Source organism: Dreissena polymorpha, chromosome 6 (genome assembly GCF_020536995.1).
Source record: "Dreissena polymorpha isolate Duluth1 chromosome 6, UMN_Dpol_1.0, whole genome shotgun sequence".
NCBI classification, from domain to species: domain Eukaryota; kingdom Metazoa; phylum Mollusca; class Bivalvia; order Myida; family Dreissenidae; genus Dreissena; species Dreissena polymorpha.
In genome coordinates this window covers 77,449,258-77,471,112 of record NC_068360.1, presented here as the reverse complement: position 1 = coordinate 77,471,112, position 21,855 = coordinate 77,449,258, and the positions used below count along the sequence as shown (strand labels likewise).

The 21,855-nt window shown below is 36.8% G+C and overlaps 1 protein-coding gene across 1 annotated transcript in view; it reads right to left on the bottom strand.

Moving 5' to 3' along the window:
* The window catches only part of LOC127834532 (remodeling and spacing factor 1-like), a 35,697-nt gene that overhangs the window by 3,741 nt on the left and 10,101 nt on the right, over positions 1–21,855 (bottom strand). Inside the window, exons 5-17 of the mRNA XM_052360431.1 lie at positions 21,253–21,409; positions 18,337–20,447; positions 17,154–17,378; positions 16,291–16,504; positions 12,531–12,587; positions 10,354–10,439; positions 8,388–8,492; positions 7,441–7,520; positions 6,673–6,881; positions 5,313–5,501; positions 2,836–2,986; positions 1,589–1,752; positions 396–750 (exon numbers count right to left, since the gene is read on the bottom strand). Of these exons, the coding sequence (XP_052216391.1) occupies positions 396–750; positions 1,589–1,752; positions 2,836–2,986; positions 5,313–5,501; positions 6,673–6,881; positions 7,441–7,520; positions 8,388–8,492; positions 10,354–10,439; positions 12,531–12,587; positions 16,291–16,504; positions 17,154–17,378; positions 18,337–20,447; positions 21,253–21,409 (4,103 nt within the window). The remainder of the gene's footprint in view (positions 1–395; positions 751–1,588; positions 1,753–2,835; positions 2,987–5,312; positions 5,502–6,672; positions 6,882–7,440; positions 7,521–8,387; positions 8,493–10,353; positions 10,440–12,530; positions 12,588–16,290; positions 16,505–17,153; positions 17,379–18,336; positions 20,448–21,252; positions 21,410–21,855) is intronic.

Sequence of the window (21,855 nt, the reverse complement as noted above, 5' to 3'; positions counted from 1 at the left end):
AAAGCACAAAGTTATTGACGATAAGACCAGATGTGTTTAGTATTTACTTAGTTTGAGGGCACTCAAGCAGGTATTAAAGCATGTATTCAATTTAATAAAAAATACGTAACAAAGAGCTTTAAGATATTTCGATACTTAGAGGCAATAAAAGAAAATCCAGATTTATATTATAAGTATGGTTTATTAATAAACTGTTCTTTAACAGAAAACCATTGTCAGGCACTAAAAAAAGTGAGGTTAAATTTTAAAATTGAAAGCCTTATAGAGGGAATGTTTTTAGAAAAAATACAAAATGGAGAAAAACAAAATGTCTTTAGCTTGAAATATTGAAAACCTTATTCAGGGGCTAATAGGCGAATTACATGTAGCACAGAGAGCTCTGAATTGTACTTTACCTTGCAGTTTTATTGGGAGGTTTCTTTCCTTTCTTAGGAGTTGCATCCTCCTCCTCTGTTGAATCGTCCGAACTTTCTTCAGATGACGAAACGTTTCTTATCCGTTGCCTCTTTCCGGAGCGAACTTTTTCTTTTGCAGAAGCGGGTTTTTGGCTCTTTGCCAATTTTTTGTTCCGTTTCCGTTCAAAATCAGAATCAGAAAGGTCCGAAGAATGAAAAGACTCGTCATCATTATTCTCAATTTCTGTTTCATCGCTGTCGTAGTCTCTGTAGCTGACAGGTTTACGCCTTGCGCGCCGACCTGACCTACGGGTGTCCACTTCCTCCTCTTCACTTTCATACTCGCTGTCAACAACTGAAGGCAGAAAATGAGAATTCCTATATATCATATTAATCTCTTTCAATTTTAAATACAAACAGAGAAGCAAAACAATGATAGGAAATGTTTCAATATACGTTATATAAATTTATTTATAATTTCCTTCTAATGAACTGGTATAAATAAAGTGTATATTACAATATTAATTTTTAAAATTGCTTGATACATGACGAACATCTCTTACTTTGGTCATTTTGTTTACACTCCCTCATGACAATATCGTAAACTGCTACAGCAAAGAGCAAATTGCAAGTTTCTTTGCTTTAATTTTAAATTGTTTGTGTCTACAACAACAACTGTAAATGAACCTCATGGACATCTCTTGTATGTATTTAAGATTATACTTGTTTTGTTTGAACACAAGTGACACAAAATATGACTTCATACTGAATTCAATAAATATCCTCTGTTCACCAGATTTAAGCATTCTGGGCAGACAGTTATGGCAGACATTTAGAGTTATTGACTATTTGGACACAGCTACAGTAAAAAAATACAACAAGAGCACTGCATAACGAGTGCCAACGATCAGCTGCGAAAGCTTGTCAGATTTTTTTTTTTAGAGGTCACAGTGACCTTGACCTTTGACCTAGTGACCCAAAACTGGGTGTGGTGTGTAGAACTCATAAAGGTGCATCTACATATTAAGTTTCAAATTTGTGAAAGCACTTTGATTTTAGAGCCAATGTTAAGGTTTTAGCACGACGGACGACGAGCTGGCTATGACAATACCTCGGGTTTTCTCCAAAAACAGCTGAGCTAAAAATGCTTGTTTCAATAGAACAGTACTACACTGTTTTGTTTGAACACTCACCGAAATCGCCTCTGTATCTAGAATATATTCCCCGTGAGCGACCATTCCTCCTGGTCGACCTTCTGGTGCCGGTTGACCTTCGTTGACATGAAATCTCACTTTGGTCACTAACGTCCTCACTTTCATAGTTCTCCGAAGATTTAGTTGCTTCAGAGTCTGAAGCCCTGTTTTGTAAACCAAACATGTGAGCTCTTAACCCTTACCCCCTTAGAAGCGAAAAGAAAATGGCTATGTGTAAACAGCATAAAACCAGAAGAACGCGTGAGTAACTCCCAGTCTGTTCAGGTTTTATGTTGTTTGCTGCTCCTCTTTATCGAAGGGTTGGAAATGAAGCCTTTCATAAAACTTGAATCTAGTACGAAAGGTCTTTAATTAAATTAAGCTTTCTAATGGACAACAAGTGCGTCAAAATGCGTATCTAAGTGGTAACATGTTAATGCATAGGTGTAAAGTGTTGTTCTACATTAATTTAGGTTAAAATTTACTCAACACAACACTTTACACTTTAATGATATTTTTCGTATAAAAAAGGTCTCTTCTAAATGAAAATTCAATGAAGGCAGAAGTGTTGTCCCTGATAAGCCGATGCAACCTGCACAGGGCCGATCTGGGACGTCACTTAATCCATTTGCATTTACCCTATTTTTCTCAGCACGCAGCTCATATCTTATGTTCTTCCTGTCCAAACATCAGACACAAGAGTTTCACATTTTGATCAAACAATTAAATTACTCCAAAAAAATCACTAACTTAGATAATACAGTAATTTCACACTTCACCACAAAATTCTTAAATTTTCGATCTCTACAAAAACACGTATTCAGAAACTGCAATAATTTCCCATTGAAACCTCAAAATTCATACACTTTCAGTCTTCAAAAAATCATTTTCCGTACTCAGAAACTAGACTAATTTCACATTTAAACCTCAAATTCATAAATGTTTGGTCCTCACAAAATCACTCTCTCAGACACTACAATAATTTCACATGTAAACCTCAAAATTTATATATTTTTGGTCTCAACATAATCATGTTCTCACACACTATGTACAATAATTTCATATTTTAATCTCAAAATTCATTAGTTTTCTATCTTCACAAAATCACTCACTCTCTCAGACACTACAACAAGGTGAACAATTTCAAATGTAAACCTGTCTCCACAAAACCTCTTAAATAACACTACAATAATTTCACATTTAAACCTCAAAATTCATAACTCTTCCATCTCAACGAAACCACTTACTCAGACACCTGATAATCGTCCGTGTCATCATCGTCCACTTCCTCATCCAGCTCAGTGAGACGGGGCTTACGTTTGCGTGGCGGCTTCTTGGCCTTCTCTTCCTCATCAGAGACCCCGAGAATGTTGGACATGTCCTTGCCACGGCTGATACCTGTGTGAAGAGACAATCAAATGAATGTTGGACATGTCCTTGCCAAGGCTGATACCTGTGTGAAGAGACAATCAAATGAATGTTGGACATGTCCTTGCCACGGCTGATACCTGTGTGAAGAGACAATCAAATGAATGTTGGACATGTCCTTGCCACGGCTGATACCTGTGTGAAGAGACAATCAAATAAATATTGGACATGTCCTTGCAACGACTGATACCTGTAAGAAGAGACAATCAAATGAATGTTGGACATGTCTTTGCCATGGCTGATACCTGTAAGAAGAGACAATCAAATGAATGTTGGACATGTCCTTGCCACGGCTGATACCTGTGTGAAGAGACAATCAAATGAATGTTGGACATGTCCTTGCCACGGCTGATACCTTTGTGGAGAGACAATCAAATGAATGTTGGACATGTCCTTGCCACGGCTGTTACCTGTGTGAAGAGACAATCAAATGAATGTTGGACATGTCCTTGCCACGGCTGATACCTGTGTGAAGAGACAATCAAATGAATGTTGGACATGTCCTTGCCACGGCTGATACCTTTGTGAACAGACAATCAAATGAATGTTGAACATGTCCTTGCCACGGCCGATACCTTTGTGAAGAGATAATCAAATGAATGTTGGACATTTCCTTGCCACAGCTGATACCTTTGTGAAGAGACAATCAAATGAATGTTGGACATGCCCTTGCCACGTCTGATACCTTTGTGAAGAGACAATCAAATGAATGTTGGACATGTCCTTGCCACAGCTGATACCTTTGTGAAGAGACAATCAAATGAATGTTGGACATGCCCTTGCCACGTCTGATACCTTTGTGAAGAGACAATCAAATGAATGTTGGACATGTCCTTGCCACAGCTGATACCTGTGTGAAGTGACAATCAAATAGACTTAACCCTTTAATTAATACTCAGAAACACATTTTGAAGCGTTTGTAGTACATTACAAAATCTAATTTTATTAACGAACTTTCTTAATGGATTAAAAGGTTAAACGCATTTTCAACCCTTAGGTACTGATCAGCAGCAAACAGCATGAAACCTTAACAGACTGCGAGTTATTTGCTTAATGGATTCAAGTTTTAAAAGCTCATTTCCAAACCTTAGAGGCAAACAGCATAAAACCTGAACTACTCACAGGCTTCTCTTGTTTTATCCTGGTTGCATTTAGCCGTTTTCACTACTCCCTCTCTCTCTCTCTCTCTATAGCCACTTAATGAAATAAAATGTGCATATCGTTTGACTGCATAAAATGAAAACTAGTAACCTAGCAGATACATAATCAATATACAATTTGGTAAACATATTGCTTTACAATATTTTATTGCTGTGATTTACTTTGCTTATCAATATTTCAAGATGATGGACATTTGCAACGTTTTATTGACTAGTACAATTCGGAAAGTAGCCAAGATTTTTTATCATACACCGTTCATGTCCATGCCATCCAATAACCAATCAGAAATCATTAAAATAAAAAAGTCAAAATCCGTACTGAGTGCAAATTTCTGGAATATTGGTTCTTAAATGATCACCCACTCGCATTTCCAGAATAATCCGGACATTTGACACCTCTGGTACTCACTATACATGGAGATTTGACTTCCTTTGGTCACACTGTACCTGGAGGCTTGACTTCCTAGGGTTACACTATACCTGGAAGCTTGACTTTCTTAGGTCTCACTATTCAAAACATGACTGCTTAACTTTTTTAGGTCACACTATACCTGGAGGCTTGACTTCCAATCCAAGGATTACACTATACCCGGAGGCTTGACATCTAAGGGTTACACTATACATGGAGGCTTAACTTTCTTAGGTCACACTATTCCTGAAGGCTTGACTTTCTAAGGTCACACTATTCCTGAAGGCTTCACTTTCTTAGGTCAAACTATACATGGAGGCTTGACTTATTTGGGTTCCACTATTCATGGAGGTTTGACTTTCTTATGTCACACTATACATGCAGGATTGACTTTCTTATGCCACACAATACCTGGAGGCTTAACTTTCTTAGGTCACATTATACCTGCAGGCTTAACTTTCTTAGGTCACACTATACCTGGAGGCTACACTTAACCCAGAGGCTACGCTATACTTGGAGGCTGACATACAATATACATGGAGGCTACATTATACCTGGGGTTACACAATACCTGGAGGCTACACTATACATGGAAGCTACACTATATACCTGGAGGCTACACTATACATGGAAGCTACACAATACCTGAAGGCTACACTATACATAGAGGCTTACATACACTTTACCTGGAGGCATGCATACACTTTACCTAGAGACTACACTATACCTGGAGGTTTGACTTTCTTGGGTCTGGGTTCTTTAGGCACACTGAGGTCCTCCTCAATGGCATCCATGATGAGCTCGTCAAACTCCTCGAATCTGTAGCTGACCTCTTTCTTGGTGCGACAGGCACGCTGGACAAACCTTTGCTTGGTCTTGTGTGGTTTGCTGGAATGATGCTTGTGTCTTCTGTCATCTGCAGTAAAGGAAATAGGATTTTAGTTCTTATTTGATATTGCGCGTTTGATTTTTTTTAAATTTTGTTTTGTCATTTAACCTATAATTTATAAGTGCAAATGCTACTGATAAGATTGAGGCATCTTAAAATATGCCAAAAAGAGCCTAATCTTGCTTCACAAACTCATATTAAATGGCTTTAGATTGAGTTGTGTGTATGAGCTGCACTCAGGGAAAGAGGGCTTAATGCATGCGCATAATGTTTTATACCAGATTAGCCTGAGCAGTTCACACAGGCTTACAAGGGACAACACTTTCTGCTTTTAACAAATTTTAAGTTTTCTTAACAAAAATTCCAGTCTTGGCAGAAAATGTCATGAATGATAAGTCTGCTCTGGTGAATCTGGGACGTCACTTTAAGCACATGCATTTAGCCCCATTTTCACAGAGAGCGGTTCAAATGTTAAATTCCCATCTTAATTTGGTTCATATTTAATATTCCCATCCATCTTGTGTACCCCATTCAAGCAAAAGAAACCCATGTGCTTCTCAATCCAAACCTTCCGATCTCTCTGAAAGAAACCCCTGTGTTTCTCAATCCATACCTACAGATCCCTCTGAAAGAATACTCTATGTTTCTCAATTCATACCTTCAGATCCCTCTAAAAGAAACCCCTATGTTTCTCAATCCATACCTTCAGATCCCTCTGAAAGAAACCCCTATGTTTCTCAATTCATACCTTCAGATCCCTCTGAAAGAAACCCCTATGTTTCTCAATTCATACCTTCAGATCCCTCTGAAAGAAACCCCTATGTTTCTCAATTCATACCTTCAGATCCCTCTGAAAGAAACCCCTATGTTTCTCAATTCATACCTTCAGATCCCTCTGAAAGAAACCCCTGTGTTTCTCAATTCATACCTTCAGATCTCTCTGAAAGAATACTCTATGTTTCTCAATTCATACCTTCAGATCCCTCTGAAAGAATACTCTATGTTTCTCAATTCATACCTTCAGATCCCTCTGAAAGAAACCCCTATGTTTCTCAATCCATACCTTCAGATCCCTCTGAAAGAAACCCCTATGTTTCTCAATTCATACCTTCCGATCCCTCTGAAAGAAACCCCTATGTTTCTCAATTCATACCTTCAGATCCCTCTGAAAGAAACCCCTATGTTTCTCAATTCATACCTTCAGATCTCTCTGACTCGGAAGTTGACTCAGACGCGCTTCCGGAACTTTCCGTGGAGCTGGTTCCAGTTTCTGACTCGTCGTCACTGTACTGTATAGGTCCTCTGGCTCGCCCTGACCTCCCAGCAGGACCCCTGCCCACTCTCTGCTGTTTGGGCTCCTTCAGTACGTTATCCAGACTGACAGACACAAAGGCAAGCCTCTCCTTTCTGAAACATTTAATAGTTTCCAATAAATGAAATTATTACAAAATTGTGTGTGTGTAAGTTTTTTTGGATTCCCTGCTGTATTAACCCTTTTCTACTTAGATACGTTTTTCAACGCATTTGAAGTCCCTTAGAAAGTTAAATTTAAGTAAAGACCTTACTTACTAGATACAAGTTGTAAAGGCTTCATTTCCAACGCTTAGATACTGATGAGCAGCAAACAGCATAAAACCTGAACAGACTGCGAGTGACTTGCAGTCTGTTCTGGTTTTATGCCGTTTGCAAAATGCCATTTTCACTTTGCCTCTGAGTGGGAAAGGGTTAAATGTACAAATGTATTTCAGTCATGTCTGAAGCAGTTTTACCTACACATTTCCGAATTTTAAGATGCACCAGAAGAGATGAAACACATATTGTTGAACTTCATAAAAAAAGACAGATCTAAAAATCAAAAGGGAAAATACTAAAACCATCATAAGTTTAAACAACATTAAACAATGGAGATAGGCCAAAATAAGTTTAATAAGCTTTTTCTGGGTAGCTCAAAAAAAGTTTTGCATACCTTTTGATCATTCTGTCATTTTTCACAATGGCCTGGTCTAGAGATTTTAATTTCTCCTCCAACTTTTCAGTGAGCATAGCCTGTGAACAAAACAACAACAAATCTCTGAAAATTGCCTGGTTAAATATATGTTTTATTTAAATGTAGTTATAGTAATATCGAGTTGTGAAGCATAGTAATTAACTTAAAAAATTTATTTTACCTTTATTTTATTTATTTGTAAGAAAATCTCTTTGTAAACGTATCTCATTCCAAATGAAAATTTAAACAATTTAATGTATCAGTCAAATCCAAATGAAGACACGTATGTAAAGATAATGTTAAAATGTACAATTTAAGGCTTTAAGTTCACTAGATAAAGGAAAAACGATGTAGACCAAATGTGTTGTACACATCTGTTATGTTTTAATACTGTTAAAGAGCCTAACACGTCTGGTAGTATAAACAAGATCCAAGCACTGTAATAGTGTACACAAAATTCCATGCATACCAAACAATGGCAGTAATAAACATGGTAGTAAACACTGTTAAACAATATTAATATCTAATATATTGCTGACATTATCTTAAAAAGGCTGTTTGCGACCAGGGTAGCTTGATACAAGCCTGCACACCCGTGTAGTCTGGTCTGCAGCTTGCCTGTCCACTATAAAGTCGCGGAAGGTTTTGAGGTCTTATAAGCTGACAGGGGTTTCTCCTAATAAGACTATTTGGATGCTGAGGCTGGTTTGAAATTTTGCTGGCATCATATGGAATAAGACCCATTTTTGCATGACACGGCTCATATTTACTCACAAATTCACCTCGCAGGATGCCTTATGATTAAACCCCTTGCATTTGTACTCAAATACAAATACACTTATATAGGCCGATAATAGGGCCATTTTTTTGTTCCATGTTCAATAACGCTGTACACAGTTATATAAATAAATACACAAAACACTCACATGTTCACATGGCGGACAGAACCAATCTCCCTCTGGTATCACCATCAACGGAGGTCGGAGACAGGCCGTGTGGTAGCCTGCATCACACTTGTCACATAGCAGGATCTGACAGAGGAAAATGTATATTAAAATTGGTCACATGGCAGAATCTGACATGGGAAAATGTATATTAAAATTGGTCACATAGCAGGATCTGACATGCAAAAATGTACATCATTCGTCAGGTAGCGGGATCTGCCACAGTAAAATAAACATTTTTCACATTGCAGGATCTTGCATGGGAAAATAAACATTAATTGTCACATAGCAGGATCTGACATGGGAAAATAAACATCACTTATAACCAAGGTAACAAGGATTGCATAGCTCGACTATATTTACCATTTACCACTCAAATACACACTTTGACGCATTTATAGTTTCATAGAAAAAAACAAGAGCTGTCACCATAGGATGACTTATACCCCCTATAAACACTTGATAGAAGTTATGAGCTTTTTTGGAAACCTAAACGCAGATTTCGAAACCTAAGCACGGACCCTAAGTTCAAGGTCACAGGGGTCAAAATTTGTGTGCGTATGGAAAGGCCTTGTCCATAAACACATGCATACCAAATATGAAGGTTATATCTCAAGGAACATAGAAGTAATGAGCATTTTTCAAAACCTAAACGCAGATTTCGAAGCCTAAACACGGACACTAAGTTCAACGTCAAGGTCACAGGGGTCAAAATTTGTGTGTGTATGGAAAGGCCTTGTCCATATACACATGCATACCAAATATGAAGGTTATATCTCAAGGGACATAGAAGTTATGAGCATTTTTCGAAACCTGAACACAGATTTCGAAACCTAAACGCGGACCCTAAGTTCAACGTCAAGGTCACAGGGGTCAACATTTTTATGCGTATGGAAAGGCCTTGTCCATATACACATGAATACCAAATATGAAGGTTACATGTACATCTCAAGGGACATAGAAGTTATGAGCATTTTTCGAAACCTAAAAGCAAAGTGTGACGGAAAGACGGACGGACAGTCCGATCACTATATGACCTCCTACCGGGGGCATAAAAAGACCTTTCTTTAATACTAGATTCAAGTTTTAAAGCCTTCATTTCCAACCATAAGGTTGATCAGCAGAAAACAGCATAAAATCTGAACAGACTGCAAGTTTCTAACAGTCTGTTCTTGCTTTATGCTGGTTGCATACAGCCATTTTCACTTTGATTCTGCACTGAAAAGGGTTAACTCTTTCAGTGCTGGAACCGAATTTTGAAGGCCTTTGCAAACAGTTTGGATCCACATGAGATGCCACAGAACGTGGCGTCTCATCAGGATCCAAACTGTTTGCTTTTCTGATAATATTCTTTGAAAAAAATCGAAGAAAATGCTAATTTTAGAAATTCAGCAGACGACATTTAAGCAGACGACAAAATTCCCAGCATGCAAAGGGTTAACCTGCCACTTGTGACCTCCCTGGCATTTATGACCTCCATTTGCATAAATTACACACTTTGATTGTTTCCTATCCTTTGTGCATTATTCCATTTATTGTTACCATATTTTAACATATGCGCGCATTTTCAAGCATATAAGTAATTGCCAGGTTTTATTACAACGGGGTGACACTGAACAGTGTTTTTTCTTCACCATTTTGGGAATGAGGCCGGGTCCCTTTGAATAGGGAAATATCCGCTGCATTTTGACTAAAATTGGGAAATTAGTGTTGTTGCTGTTTTGCCAAAAAAATGCTTCAAACTGAGAATAGATTTGTTTTCAGTATTATTTTTACTAAGGTTGAACTTATATGGCTGGATGGAAGATGAACAAAATATTCAAATCTTTTTTGGAAACCTTTAATTGGTAATTTTTACGTCCCATTTGGGAATTTCTATTGGGGGTGGGGCATAATACCGGACCTGATTTTTTACGAAAAAAAACCCTGATTGTGAAAGAACTCTTACCCACTCAGGCTGATGAGATAGGTTACACTTCACACACGGAAATGCCTCCTCCTCCACATCTTCACACTTCTTCTTCCCGATCTTATCTACATGCAAATAGTCATGCTTCAGCTTTTGGTACAGTCATTAACCCAAGATCTTGTTTGATGAATTCATATAACCGAAAAAAAAAATTATAAAGGCAATAATTTTCTGTATTTTAACATATATTAAGAAAACATACATAATTTATAAGGCCTAAATTAAAATTGAGTTTGTTTGCCCTTTACCGACCGACCCACTTTTTACCCCCCGACCCGAAATTTTTTATTGCGATTTCTGAAAACGTATTTTTTTTATTTTCGTTTTTTTTTTACGATCATAAAAGAGCCGACTGCAATATTTATTCGTGAGCGTATTTATATCGCTGTCTATTATTAACGCCCCTGACAGATCTAGGTTGCTCCAATGGTTGGAATTTCATACGCCCCAGAATAGACAGTAATGCAAGCGTCTATAACCAGCATCGCGATAGGCGGTGTTCCGTGAAAATGGCCGAACGACATCATACTTAACTATTGGTTCGCGAAAGTAGTCGGACATATACGAGTTTACGTTTGTTGTACACATGTTGTTAACGTGATCCAAGATGGCGGACAATTAAAAGAAATAACGATGTTCAGTGAGGACAAATGACTATAAAATTTACGACGGACATCATATAATTAGTATGGATTAATGAAAAGAGCGTGTCATTCTCTGATGGAGCATACGTTTTAGATACAAATAAAACTCTTTTTTTTTTGGAAATGTATGAACTGAATGTCACGGAACAAGTGTTTGAAAATTGGAATGCAGTCTACTCGCAAAGAAAAATACATCTAACAGTTACAGGATTATCGTTCAAAAATGCAAATTAAAAGACAAACATGATTTGATTTATATGCAAGTGGATCTGTGTTTAATCAGATTCATGTGCATATTCTGCTTTATTATGTTTGCCACACTAAACAGTTTACTGTAATGGCATGTTAGTGAAATGGATATGTAAAGGTAAACTTATTTAATATATTAATGTCTCTTAGCTAAATACATCGACAACACTCAAGTATATATGTTGAAAGCGTTAATATATCCACAAACTGAAACTAACACCCTTAATTTATTTCCCCAAATCAAGTTTTCATGCTTATGTTAGTTGCAATAATACAACTCCCAGCTATTGACCCTCTGAGCAGTACGTATGTACTCATAAAAGCTCAGAGCATTCAAGAAGAAATAATGCTTTATAATAATGTTCAGTTTGCCCTTTTATGAATTTACTTTGCCATGCCGAGACTATGCACTAACCGGTCAAACACTTAAAATTGAGGCATGTTCAAATTTCAACTGGCCTGTAAATTGTTTCTCCTGGTTGGCAAGTCTGGCCTGTAAAATGTGACGGTCTTTCGCCATGTCTGAATTTTTCCATTAAAGGCTTTGGGCTGTCTATCTACACTCCTTCAATGCTTGTTGCATGCTAATTAAGCCAAATTTAAGGGAAAGGTTTAAGTTAAAAATCAAAAATGTCTGGATGTTAAATAATTGCAAATGCATTTGAGCAATTAACATATTATAATGAACAAATATTTGATGTAATAACACACAAGCATGCATTTGATATTAATATATGCAATAAACAGCAAACAAGATATTGTTAAGCTTCATAGGGCTTCGTACACTGCAACAGTGCTTTAATAACAGTGTTTTAAATATTCATAGACTATAAGTGTATTAAAAATATAATTTCTCAAATAAAATAAAATAATTTTCCTACCTACCTACCCACCTGTAAAATTTAGGGTCGGTAAAGGGCAAACCAACAATATTTTAATTGTGGCCTAAAGAAATAATTATTCTTAAAGTCATAAGATGACCTTTTCCAGAGAACAGTAAATAATACATGCCATTGAATACATACTTTTTTCTGTTATTTTTCCATATTATAAATTAGTAATTTCTCTTAAATGCAAGACTACCACAATAAAAAAGCAAAAACATTCTTCACTACAAACAAACCAAGTTAAAGCCAATGTTCATTACATATATCCAGCTTCACATTTAAATATATTTTTAGTTAAAAATGAGAATAACTAACAAAGCATATTTTTCACATTATTCAAAATTAATTACAGATTACTGATCAAATCGATACATACTTGATGTTTTTGCTTCAAATCTGAGGGCATTTCTTCCTTTGGGCACTTCTTCATCAACTGAAAAAACACACAAGAAAACTGTACTCAACACTACTGGCTAAGACAAAAACAGATATTAAATTTGACCTCTGAACAATTCTGCTACACAATCCATTATGGAATATAGTAATTTCAAACTCAGCCTTTGATATATAGAATTTCATGCTTGAAAGTAAAACAATTGAACCTCGCTCTGGGAAAACAAGAAATAACCAGGGCCCTCAATCTATTTAATCTGCCGCCGAATTTCATCGGCAGTCCCCCACCTGAAAAGTATACTTTTTTCCCCTTTTGGGGGGAAAAATTCCACCTAAAATTATATTATTTTTTATTTTTAATAGAAAGATGTGTCTCATGATTATTATATCTCAATTCTATTTCAATTTAATCTTTTCAAACATACTAAATTATGAAAAATGCAATGAATTTAGTGCAAACATGTACAAATGTAATCATGAGAGAGTAAGTAAAAAAATCCCCCAAAAGGGAAACGCCGCGAAAATTCCCCATCCTAAGGGCTGCAGACCCCTTCCCCCTAAGTAGTGTGAGGGCGCTGAATAACACATGTGCCTAACGTGTTATCCAAGATTACCGTGTGCGACCACATATTCTGTTTTTATAGAATTTTTTGTTCAGTATTAGTCTCTTCTAAATGAAAAATCCAGTCCAGGCGGACAATGTCCTCCCAGATTGTCCTATGCAGACTGCAAGGGCTAATCTGGGAGGACACTTAAAGAATATACATTAAGGTCCGTCTTCCCAGAAAGGCTCATTTTTAGATGATAAATCGATGTTTTCCCTAAGGAATTTAAGCATAGCTGTACCCCTTTGCCTGAATTTCCAAATCAGGGGTACCCCTGTGCCTGATTTTCAAAATATTATCTTTTGAGTTGATTTCAATAAAAGAAAACATAACATCCCAAATAAGATTCTGCATACAATTAACTCACATGCCCCAAGTGTGTGCGTTATCAGTACTGATTCAAGGGCCATTGATTAAGTGCATATCCACAGTAGGTCAATGTCAAGTCAAAATGAGGTCAGGGTGACGTAGATGTGTTAACTCTTCCAGTGCTGGAACCGGATTTTGAAGACCTTTGCAAACAGTTTGGATCCAGATGAGACGCCACAGAACGTGGCGTCTCATCAGGATCCAAACAGTTTGCTATTCTGATAGTATTCTTTGAAAAAAAATCAAAGAAAATGCTAATTTAAGAAATTCAGCAGACGACATTTTAGCAGACGACAAATTTCCCAGCATGCAAAGGGTTAAAAGTATTCATAGATGATATGCATTCAAGTATCAAAGGTATGAAGCAAGCGCTATAAATGTAAGATGAATTGCGCAATTTTGGGTTCACCAAGACTTTGGACCTTTTGAATTAGTCTTAGTCCAAAAGAAGGCAAATGTCAAGGTTAAAGTAAGGTCAGGTAAGGTGAGTGTGTTGAGATTATTTACACTTTCCCACTCAGAAGCAAAGAAAAAATGTCTATGTGCAAACAGCATAAAACCAGGACAGCCTGCAAGTAACTCGCAGTCTGTTCAGGTTTTATGCTGTTTGTTGCTCATCAGTATCTAAGGAACTGAAACCTTTAACACTTTGATCTATAAAGAAAGGCCTTAAATAAAATATAATTTTATGAGGGACAACAAATGCATTTAAATACATATTTAAGTGGTAAAGGGTAAAAAAAATAACATCTATACACGTATCCAAGCTTTGTAGGAAGAATTATTTATTACAGAAGAAATGTGTCAGTCAGGGTTAATCAAGAAGAAATGTGTCAGTCCGGGTTAACCAAGAAGAAACAAGGGCTGTTTGAAAAACATGCATGCCCCCCATATGGGCTCTCCGTTGTAGTGACAGCCATTGTGTGAATATGTTTTTTGTCACTGTGACCTTGACCTTTGACCTAGTGACCTGAAAATCAATAGATGTCATCTGCGAGTCATGATCAATGTACCTATGAAGTTTCATGATCCTAGCCATAAGCGTTCTTGAGTTATCATCCGGAAACCATTTTACTATTTCGGGTCACCGTGACCTCGACCTTTGACCTAGTGACCTTAATATCAATAGGAGTCATCTGCGAGTCATGATCAATGTACCTATCAAGTTTCATGATCCTAGGAATAAGCGTTCTTCAGTTATCATCCAGAAACCATGTTACTATTTCGGGTCACCGTGACCTTGACCTTTGGTCTATCGACCTGAAAATAAATAGGGGTCATCTGAAAGTCATGATCAATGTACCTATGAAGTTTCATGATCCTAGGCATAAGCGTTCTTGAGTTATCCGCAAACCATTTTACTATTTCGGGTCACCATGACCTTGACCTAGTGACCTAAAAATCAATAGGGGTCATCTGCGAGTCATGATCAATGTACCTATGAAGTTTCATGATCGTAGCCATAAGCGTTCTTGAGTTATCATCCGGAAACCATTTTACTATTTCGGGTCTCTGTGACCTTGACCTTTGATATAGTGACCTGAAAATCAATAGGGGTCAACTGCGAGTCATGATCAATCTACCTATCAAGTTTCATGATCCTAGGCATAAGCGTTCTTGAGTTATCATCTGGAAACCATTTTACTATTTCGGGTCACCGTGACCTTGACCTTTGACCTAGTGACCTCAAAATCAATAGGGGTCATCTGCGAGTCATGATCAATGTACCTATGAAGTTTCATGATCCTAGGCCAAAGGGTTCTTGAGTTATCATCCAGAAACCACCTGGTGGATGGACCGACAGACCGACCGATCGACAGCAATATACCCCTCTTCTTCGAAGGGGGGCATAATAAGTCAGTCAGGGTTAACCAAGAAGACATAAGTCAGTCAGGGTTAACCAAGAAAACATGTGTCAGTCAGGATTAACCAAGAATTTGGAAGGTGGAAGCACTTTGATTTTAGAGCCAATGTAAAGGTTTTAGCACGACGCCGGCGGACGGCAGACGACGAGCAGGCAATGACAATAGCTCGGGTTTTCTCCGAAAACAGCTAATGAGGTCTGATGATGTGAGTGTTTTGATAGATTTGATAGTCATTCAAAACTATCCTCTATGTATGTGTTAGAGCTTTTTAGGTTTTTATTATTAATATAAGACAAAACATGTAAGTTTGGTTGAACCATGTAATGACTGAATGAAAATTATCTCATATTAGCCTGTACGAACTGTAAAGAACAACACTTTCCACTTTTATATAAAATAAATGTTCAAAAGAGCCTCTTTTTTACATAATCCAGTGTATGTGGTGAAAACTGCACAGGCTTATCTGGGACGACACTTAACATAAATGCATTTGACCTAGTTTACCCAGGCTTATCTGGGACTACACTTAACATAAATACATTTGACCTAGTTTACCCAGGCTTATCTGGGACTACACTTAACATAAATACATTTGACCTAGTTTACCCAGGCTTATCTGGGACTACACTTAACATAAATACATTTGACCTAGTTTACCCAGGCTTATCTGGGACGACACTTAACATAAATACATTTGACCTAGTTTACCCAGGCTTATCTGGGACGACACTTAACATAAATACATTTGACCTAGTTTACCCAGGCTTATCTGGGACGACACTTAACATAAATGCATTTGACCTAGTTTACCCAGAAGAAGGCTCAATCAAAGAAATTTTTGGCAGAGGAGTTCTGGAAATTGGAAATTTTGCAGTCCCTGCATCATGCATGACAGGGCACTTACCTTCTTTAGGTTCGCGTCTCTTCCTAGTGCTGGATTTCAGAGTGAATTCATCATCATCGAAATCGTCTGTGTGCTCTTCAGACTCGCTGGGAAGATACACAGGTGATGGTGACTTCTTGCGTGCACGCAGGGTACGAACTCTTGCACTTCGTCGCAATCCCATGTCATCAGAATCTTCATTCTGTTCAGCTTTGGACGGGCTTTCTTCACTCTTCTGGAAAATTTTGTGGTAAATTCAGTTAGGAGTCTTCAAATTCCTTTCATGGCTTCTGTCAATAGTTCTTTGTTGTTGTTGTTTTAAATCTATCTGATATAGTATATCAACATATTAACCATTAAGAAAAGATGGATCATCAAATACACATCAAGTGTCAAACATAAAATAATACAACACATTATATTTATATTTTTCTGTAAATGCAGACAAACAACTAGAGATCAATTGAAAATCATATGAAAATTCTAGCTTTTTTCAAAAAAAGAAAACCCACAATTGTTTTAGAGTGCACATTTTCAAAAAAACAATTTGTGTTACAAGAAATACTATTTCAAACTTTATTTAGGTTTGAGCCTCTGGGTGAAGGGTCAAATGCATGCATGTAAAATGCCATTCCAGATTAGCCTATTATGTCTGCAAAGGCTTATCAGGAATGACTTTTTACCTTAACTTGATTTTGAAGAGACTTCCTTCTGGAAGTGTTGTCCCTGATTAGACGGTGCAGAATGCACAGGCTAATCTGGGGTGACACTTTACGCACATGCATTAAGCCCCATATTCCCACAACAAGGCTAAATTCTTTATTTATTACGACCCAGAAAACCCAGCAAAATCCCAGATCATAAGTTCCTAGTTATAAACCGACCTGAGGTGTCTTTGAGTTTCTCCCAATTGGTACGACTTTGCCCTTTGGACTTCTCCCCACACCTCGGCCAGCCATGCTACTCAGAGGAACATCATCAGAATCTGATGAAGAATCAGTTGTTGTGGCAACAGGTCGCTTCCCACGCCCCTTGGAACTAACCCGCCCTCGTAACTTTGACCGCTTTGATGCGGGCTCGACGATTTCAATGTCTGCATTGTTTTCAGCCTGTTGAGAAAATATATTTGAGACGTGCTCTCAGAAAACAGAGCTCAATACATGCACCGGGGCTTTTCATCGGGAAATTGGGAAGAGGCCCTAGCCTTTCAAATTGGGAATTTCATGCGCCATAACTGCTCATTTTGGGTAGACCGTCTTTTAAAAGTTTTTGAAACAGGGTCTTTTTCATTGTGCAGAAGTATTTAAAGACACGTTGTGGTGCATTCTTAATCATATTAGAGCTCATTGCTTTCAATTTGGGAGATGCCCAATATGTCTAATTAAAAAAAAAAAAAATTACAATTTGGGAAATTCCTCTATCAATTTTGGAAAAAAATTACCGTATTTTCAATTGGGATGGGAAGGGGCCGAATTTCGGCCCCTGTTATTTAAGGGTGAAAAGCCCTGTGCACGTAAAGAATTGTCATAGATTAGTCTCTGCAGTCTACATAAGTTAATCAATGATGACACTTTCCACTATAACAACATTTATTGTTGGAAGGAAGTTTCTTTTCACTAAGAATCTTAGTGAAAATCCAATTTAATCAAAACGTGATTTTCCTGATAAGCCTGTGTGGACTGCACAGGCTAATCTGGGACAACACTTTATGCACATGCATTAAGCCCCATTTTTCCGAGGCTCATCTGGAGTTGAATAATGACTCTATGAAGAAAGTTCACTTTCATGAGCAAATATACAAACTTGTAAAGCAATTTAAATACATTTGTGAAGATACTGTAATATTCATTAAACTGTGCAGCTACCAAACAAAAAATATATGATTACCAGTACCATCAGATGTATTTATTACAGTCAAATGTACATTTTTTGTAAAAATGCAATTTTATTAACTTACCTTTACAAAAACAGAGTTATTTACTTAAAAGTATACAATAGTCATCATATCAAAAGCACACTTAAAACAGATTTTGTGTTCCCTTTTTAAAAATCTTCATATTTACAGACCTGTCGTTTCATGGTTTGTCTTGAATGAGCAAGAAGACCTGTCAGTTTCTTTACTGGTTTTTCCTCTGGTTCGGCATCCCTTTCATCCTTAACTTCAGTCTTTGTTTCTGATGTTGCATCATCCACATCCAAGTTGTTGTCATTGTGTACAATGCTTGTTTCTACTGTTGCTTTATCTTGTTTGCCACTATCATTTTCTACGTTCTTAGTACTTTTATTTAATTCAATGTCTAGTGTTGCTTCATCTTTTATGCCACTATCATTTTCTTTCGTCTTGGTACCTTTATCTAATTCAACTTCATTTACTTCATTAACTGAAGATTTATTTTCCTTGTAAGTATCAAGAACATTACAAGTTGAGTCCAATGTGTTCACATCCTCTTCATTTATTTTCTTCTTTCTTTCCATTTCTTCTACCTCATCTTTGTTACTATCATCATGTTGAATTGCACTGTCAGCCTTGATCAGATGATCATTTCCAATGTTCTCTACTTTTGCTGTTTTCCTTAAAGCCGTTTTGATCTCCCTTTTTGTTTCACTCTTGTTTTCATTTACAACCTTATCATCTTCTTCTGAGGTACTTTCTGAGTCTGTAATGTTTTTAGCTTGTTTTCTTTTTCTTGATTTCTTTACATCACAAGAACCATCTTTGTCATAATCATTTCTAATTTTCTCACAGTTATGAGATTTGTTAATACTTTTATCATTATTGACAGTTTGATCATCATCAAATTTTGTATTTTCACTTATTGGATCACAACCTTCCCCACTTAAGTGGGGTTTATTCATTTTCTCTTCATTTTGTTCACAATTATCTGAATAAGTATCTATTTGTTTATCACTATTGTGGCCTTTTTGAATATCACAAGACATTGATGGCAAACAATCACTTTCACTTTCTTTATCAATTTCAACTAGAGAATCTGTTTTACTTTTATCATCAACCACCTTGGATGATGCTTTACTTTCAGGTTCACTAACAAATCCTTTATTTTCAGATACGTTTTCACTTTTTTCTTTGTCAGTATCACTACTTTTATTATCTAATATCTTATCAGCAACAGATACTGCACCACTCTTTTCATCTTCTGCTAATCTGTCATTCACTTTTTCATCTATCACTGGGACACTAACTGTGACATTTAACTTTGTTTCACAAATAAACTCTGATTGTTTATTTTCATTTATGGTATCAATAATGTTTTGTTGAGTTACTGGGTTCGATATTTTAATTTCTTTAACATTTGTAGATTGTTTTTTAGACTCTACTGTTACGTCTGATACTATATTTTCTATGACTGTATTACCTTCAATAAAATTATTTTCCTTTATGTCAACAGTTTTTTCATGTACAGTTTCTTCCTTTGGATTTTCAGGTTTGATTTGAGATTTTTTAGGTTCAGCAACATCATTTACTGTGTTTTTATCTTCACCTTCACTTACTTTTGATATCTTTTCTTTTGCAACACACTTCTCACTTACATCAACACTTTCACCTTTAGCACTTTTAGATGGTTCATCAACTGCCGAAACATTTTGCTTTACAGGCACTATTTCATTATCATCTCCTTCAGCGTCTTTTTCCAAACCATTCCCACCATCTACTTCATCAGTCTTTGCTTCATCAGTCTTTGTTTCATCACTATTTTCTGAATTGTCCGCAGTTTCAGATTTTAAAACTGGTTTGTCATGTTTCTTTCTATTCTCAGCTTTTAAATTGTCAGTCTTTTCACTGCCATTTTCATCATCACTTTCAACATTCTCCTTTTTTTCGACCAATTCATCAGCTTGAGATTCATTTTCCATTTCATCCTTTGCATCCTTTTCCATATTCTTTTCATCATCTTTTAATTTACATATGATTTTCTTCAACTCTGATGCTTTCTTTTTCTTAAACTTATTTTGCAGCAATTTACTTGGAGACTCCGATTCAGGCTTGCTGATTTTTAACAAAATTGGTGGTTTACTTTCACCGCTTGTAATTTGAGTTTCTGAATCAGACGGTTCCAGTTTAATAGTTAAGGGAGAAGGGCCTATAGGAGTTCTCTGTTTGAATGAGTCCGTGGAATCATCATTGCTGTCACTGGCCGGCTCCGATTTTAGGGAACTATCTGAATAATAAAAACAAGGCAATAGTTTCATAGTCACTGATAGGGATTTCAAATGAAGCCAAAACTTTCTTTTTGATGCAAACATTAGGCAAATGTCTCACATTTGACTTCTCCATATTACTTGCCTTGCATCATTTCCATGCAATTATAACCGTAAAGATCAATCAATAATATATTTAAACATACATGTAACAGAAATCACATAGTATTTAACTAAAAAATGTATACTAAAAAACATTTACATTGCATCTAAGTATGTGCACAACCAAAATAACTATGCACTTCAGTATTTGACCCATGACATTTTCAAGCACAAGGTCATTTGATTCCTGATTTTCAAAATATTTAAATCCCTCCATATACTAGTCCAGAGGGGGTAATCATGTGATAGTCAAGATGGTGACGTCCATGCCGAGACAGTTATTTTTTGCTGTTTTATACCCTTTATAACTTTTGTTAATTTTGTAAATGACGCTAACTTTCTAGCCATGTCCGTAAAAAGGTAATTGGCATTTATTTCTTATTTGAATTCGCTTTATATCTCAACTTTACTCCCTTTACTTAGACCTTTCTCACTAAATTTAAGCTTTAAAGGCTTCATTTCCAAACCTTAGATACTGATGAGCAGCAAACAGCATAAAACCTCAACAGACTGCGAGTTACTCGCAGGCTGTTCTGGTTTTATGCTGTTTGCACAAAGCCATTTTCAGTTTGCTTCTAAGTGGGAAAGGGTTAAGAATGTTAAATGGAAACACACATGGACCAATTTTCTAAATGAGGGACACACACAAATATTCAGTCTAACCTGAGAAATCTGACACTTCAGGTTTGATATCCGTGCCTGTCTGAAGACACGAGACCAGCCTGGCCAGCCCGTCTCTCGTGTTGCACACGAGCTCCCATGACTCAGAGTCCACGTCGTCTTGGTCCTCACGGAACACTCGCACATTCAACTCCTTGTCCTGAAATATACAACAAGGTAGCAATGTTTTTAAAAATTAACAATCATTTTTTACTCCGCCCATATACACTCCAACACCGTTATTTCGAAGTCGTCGGGAGCGTTAAAAAAACTTCGGATTAACGATAATTCGAAATAAACATTTGACAGAAGACTTCTTTGATTGATTCTTTAAAACTAAAACGTTTTGGAATTCGCATGGTACGGTTACACGATACTGTTAATAATTGTTATATTTAAACACATAAACTAGTCAGATAGCAATAGATTTCTACTTATAACAAACGGAGGAATAAAACGATTCTTTTTCTTTTTTTATTGTCCTCTAATTACAGAACATATAAAATATAAGAATAGCACAAATTATCAAATTTACACGCTGCGCGCATATGACAAAGGTGTAATTATCGGCTTTTGACGGGCCACGCTCAGACGACAAAGGTGTGA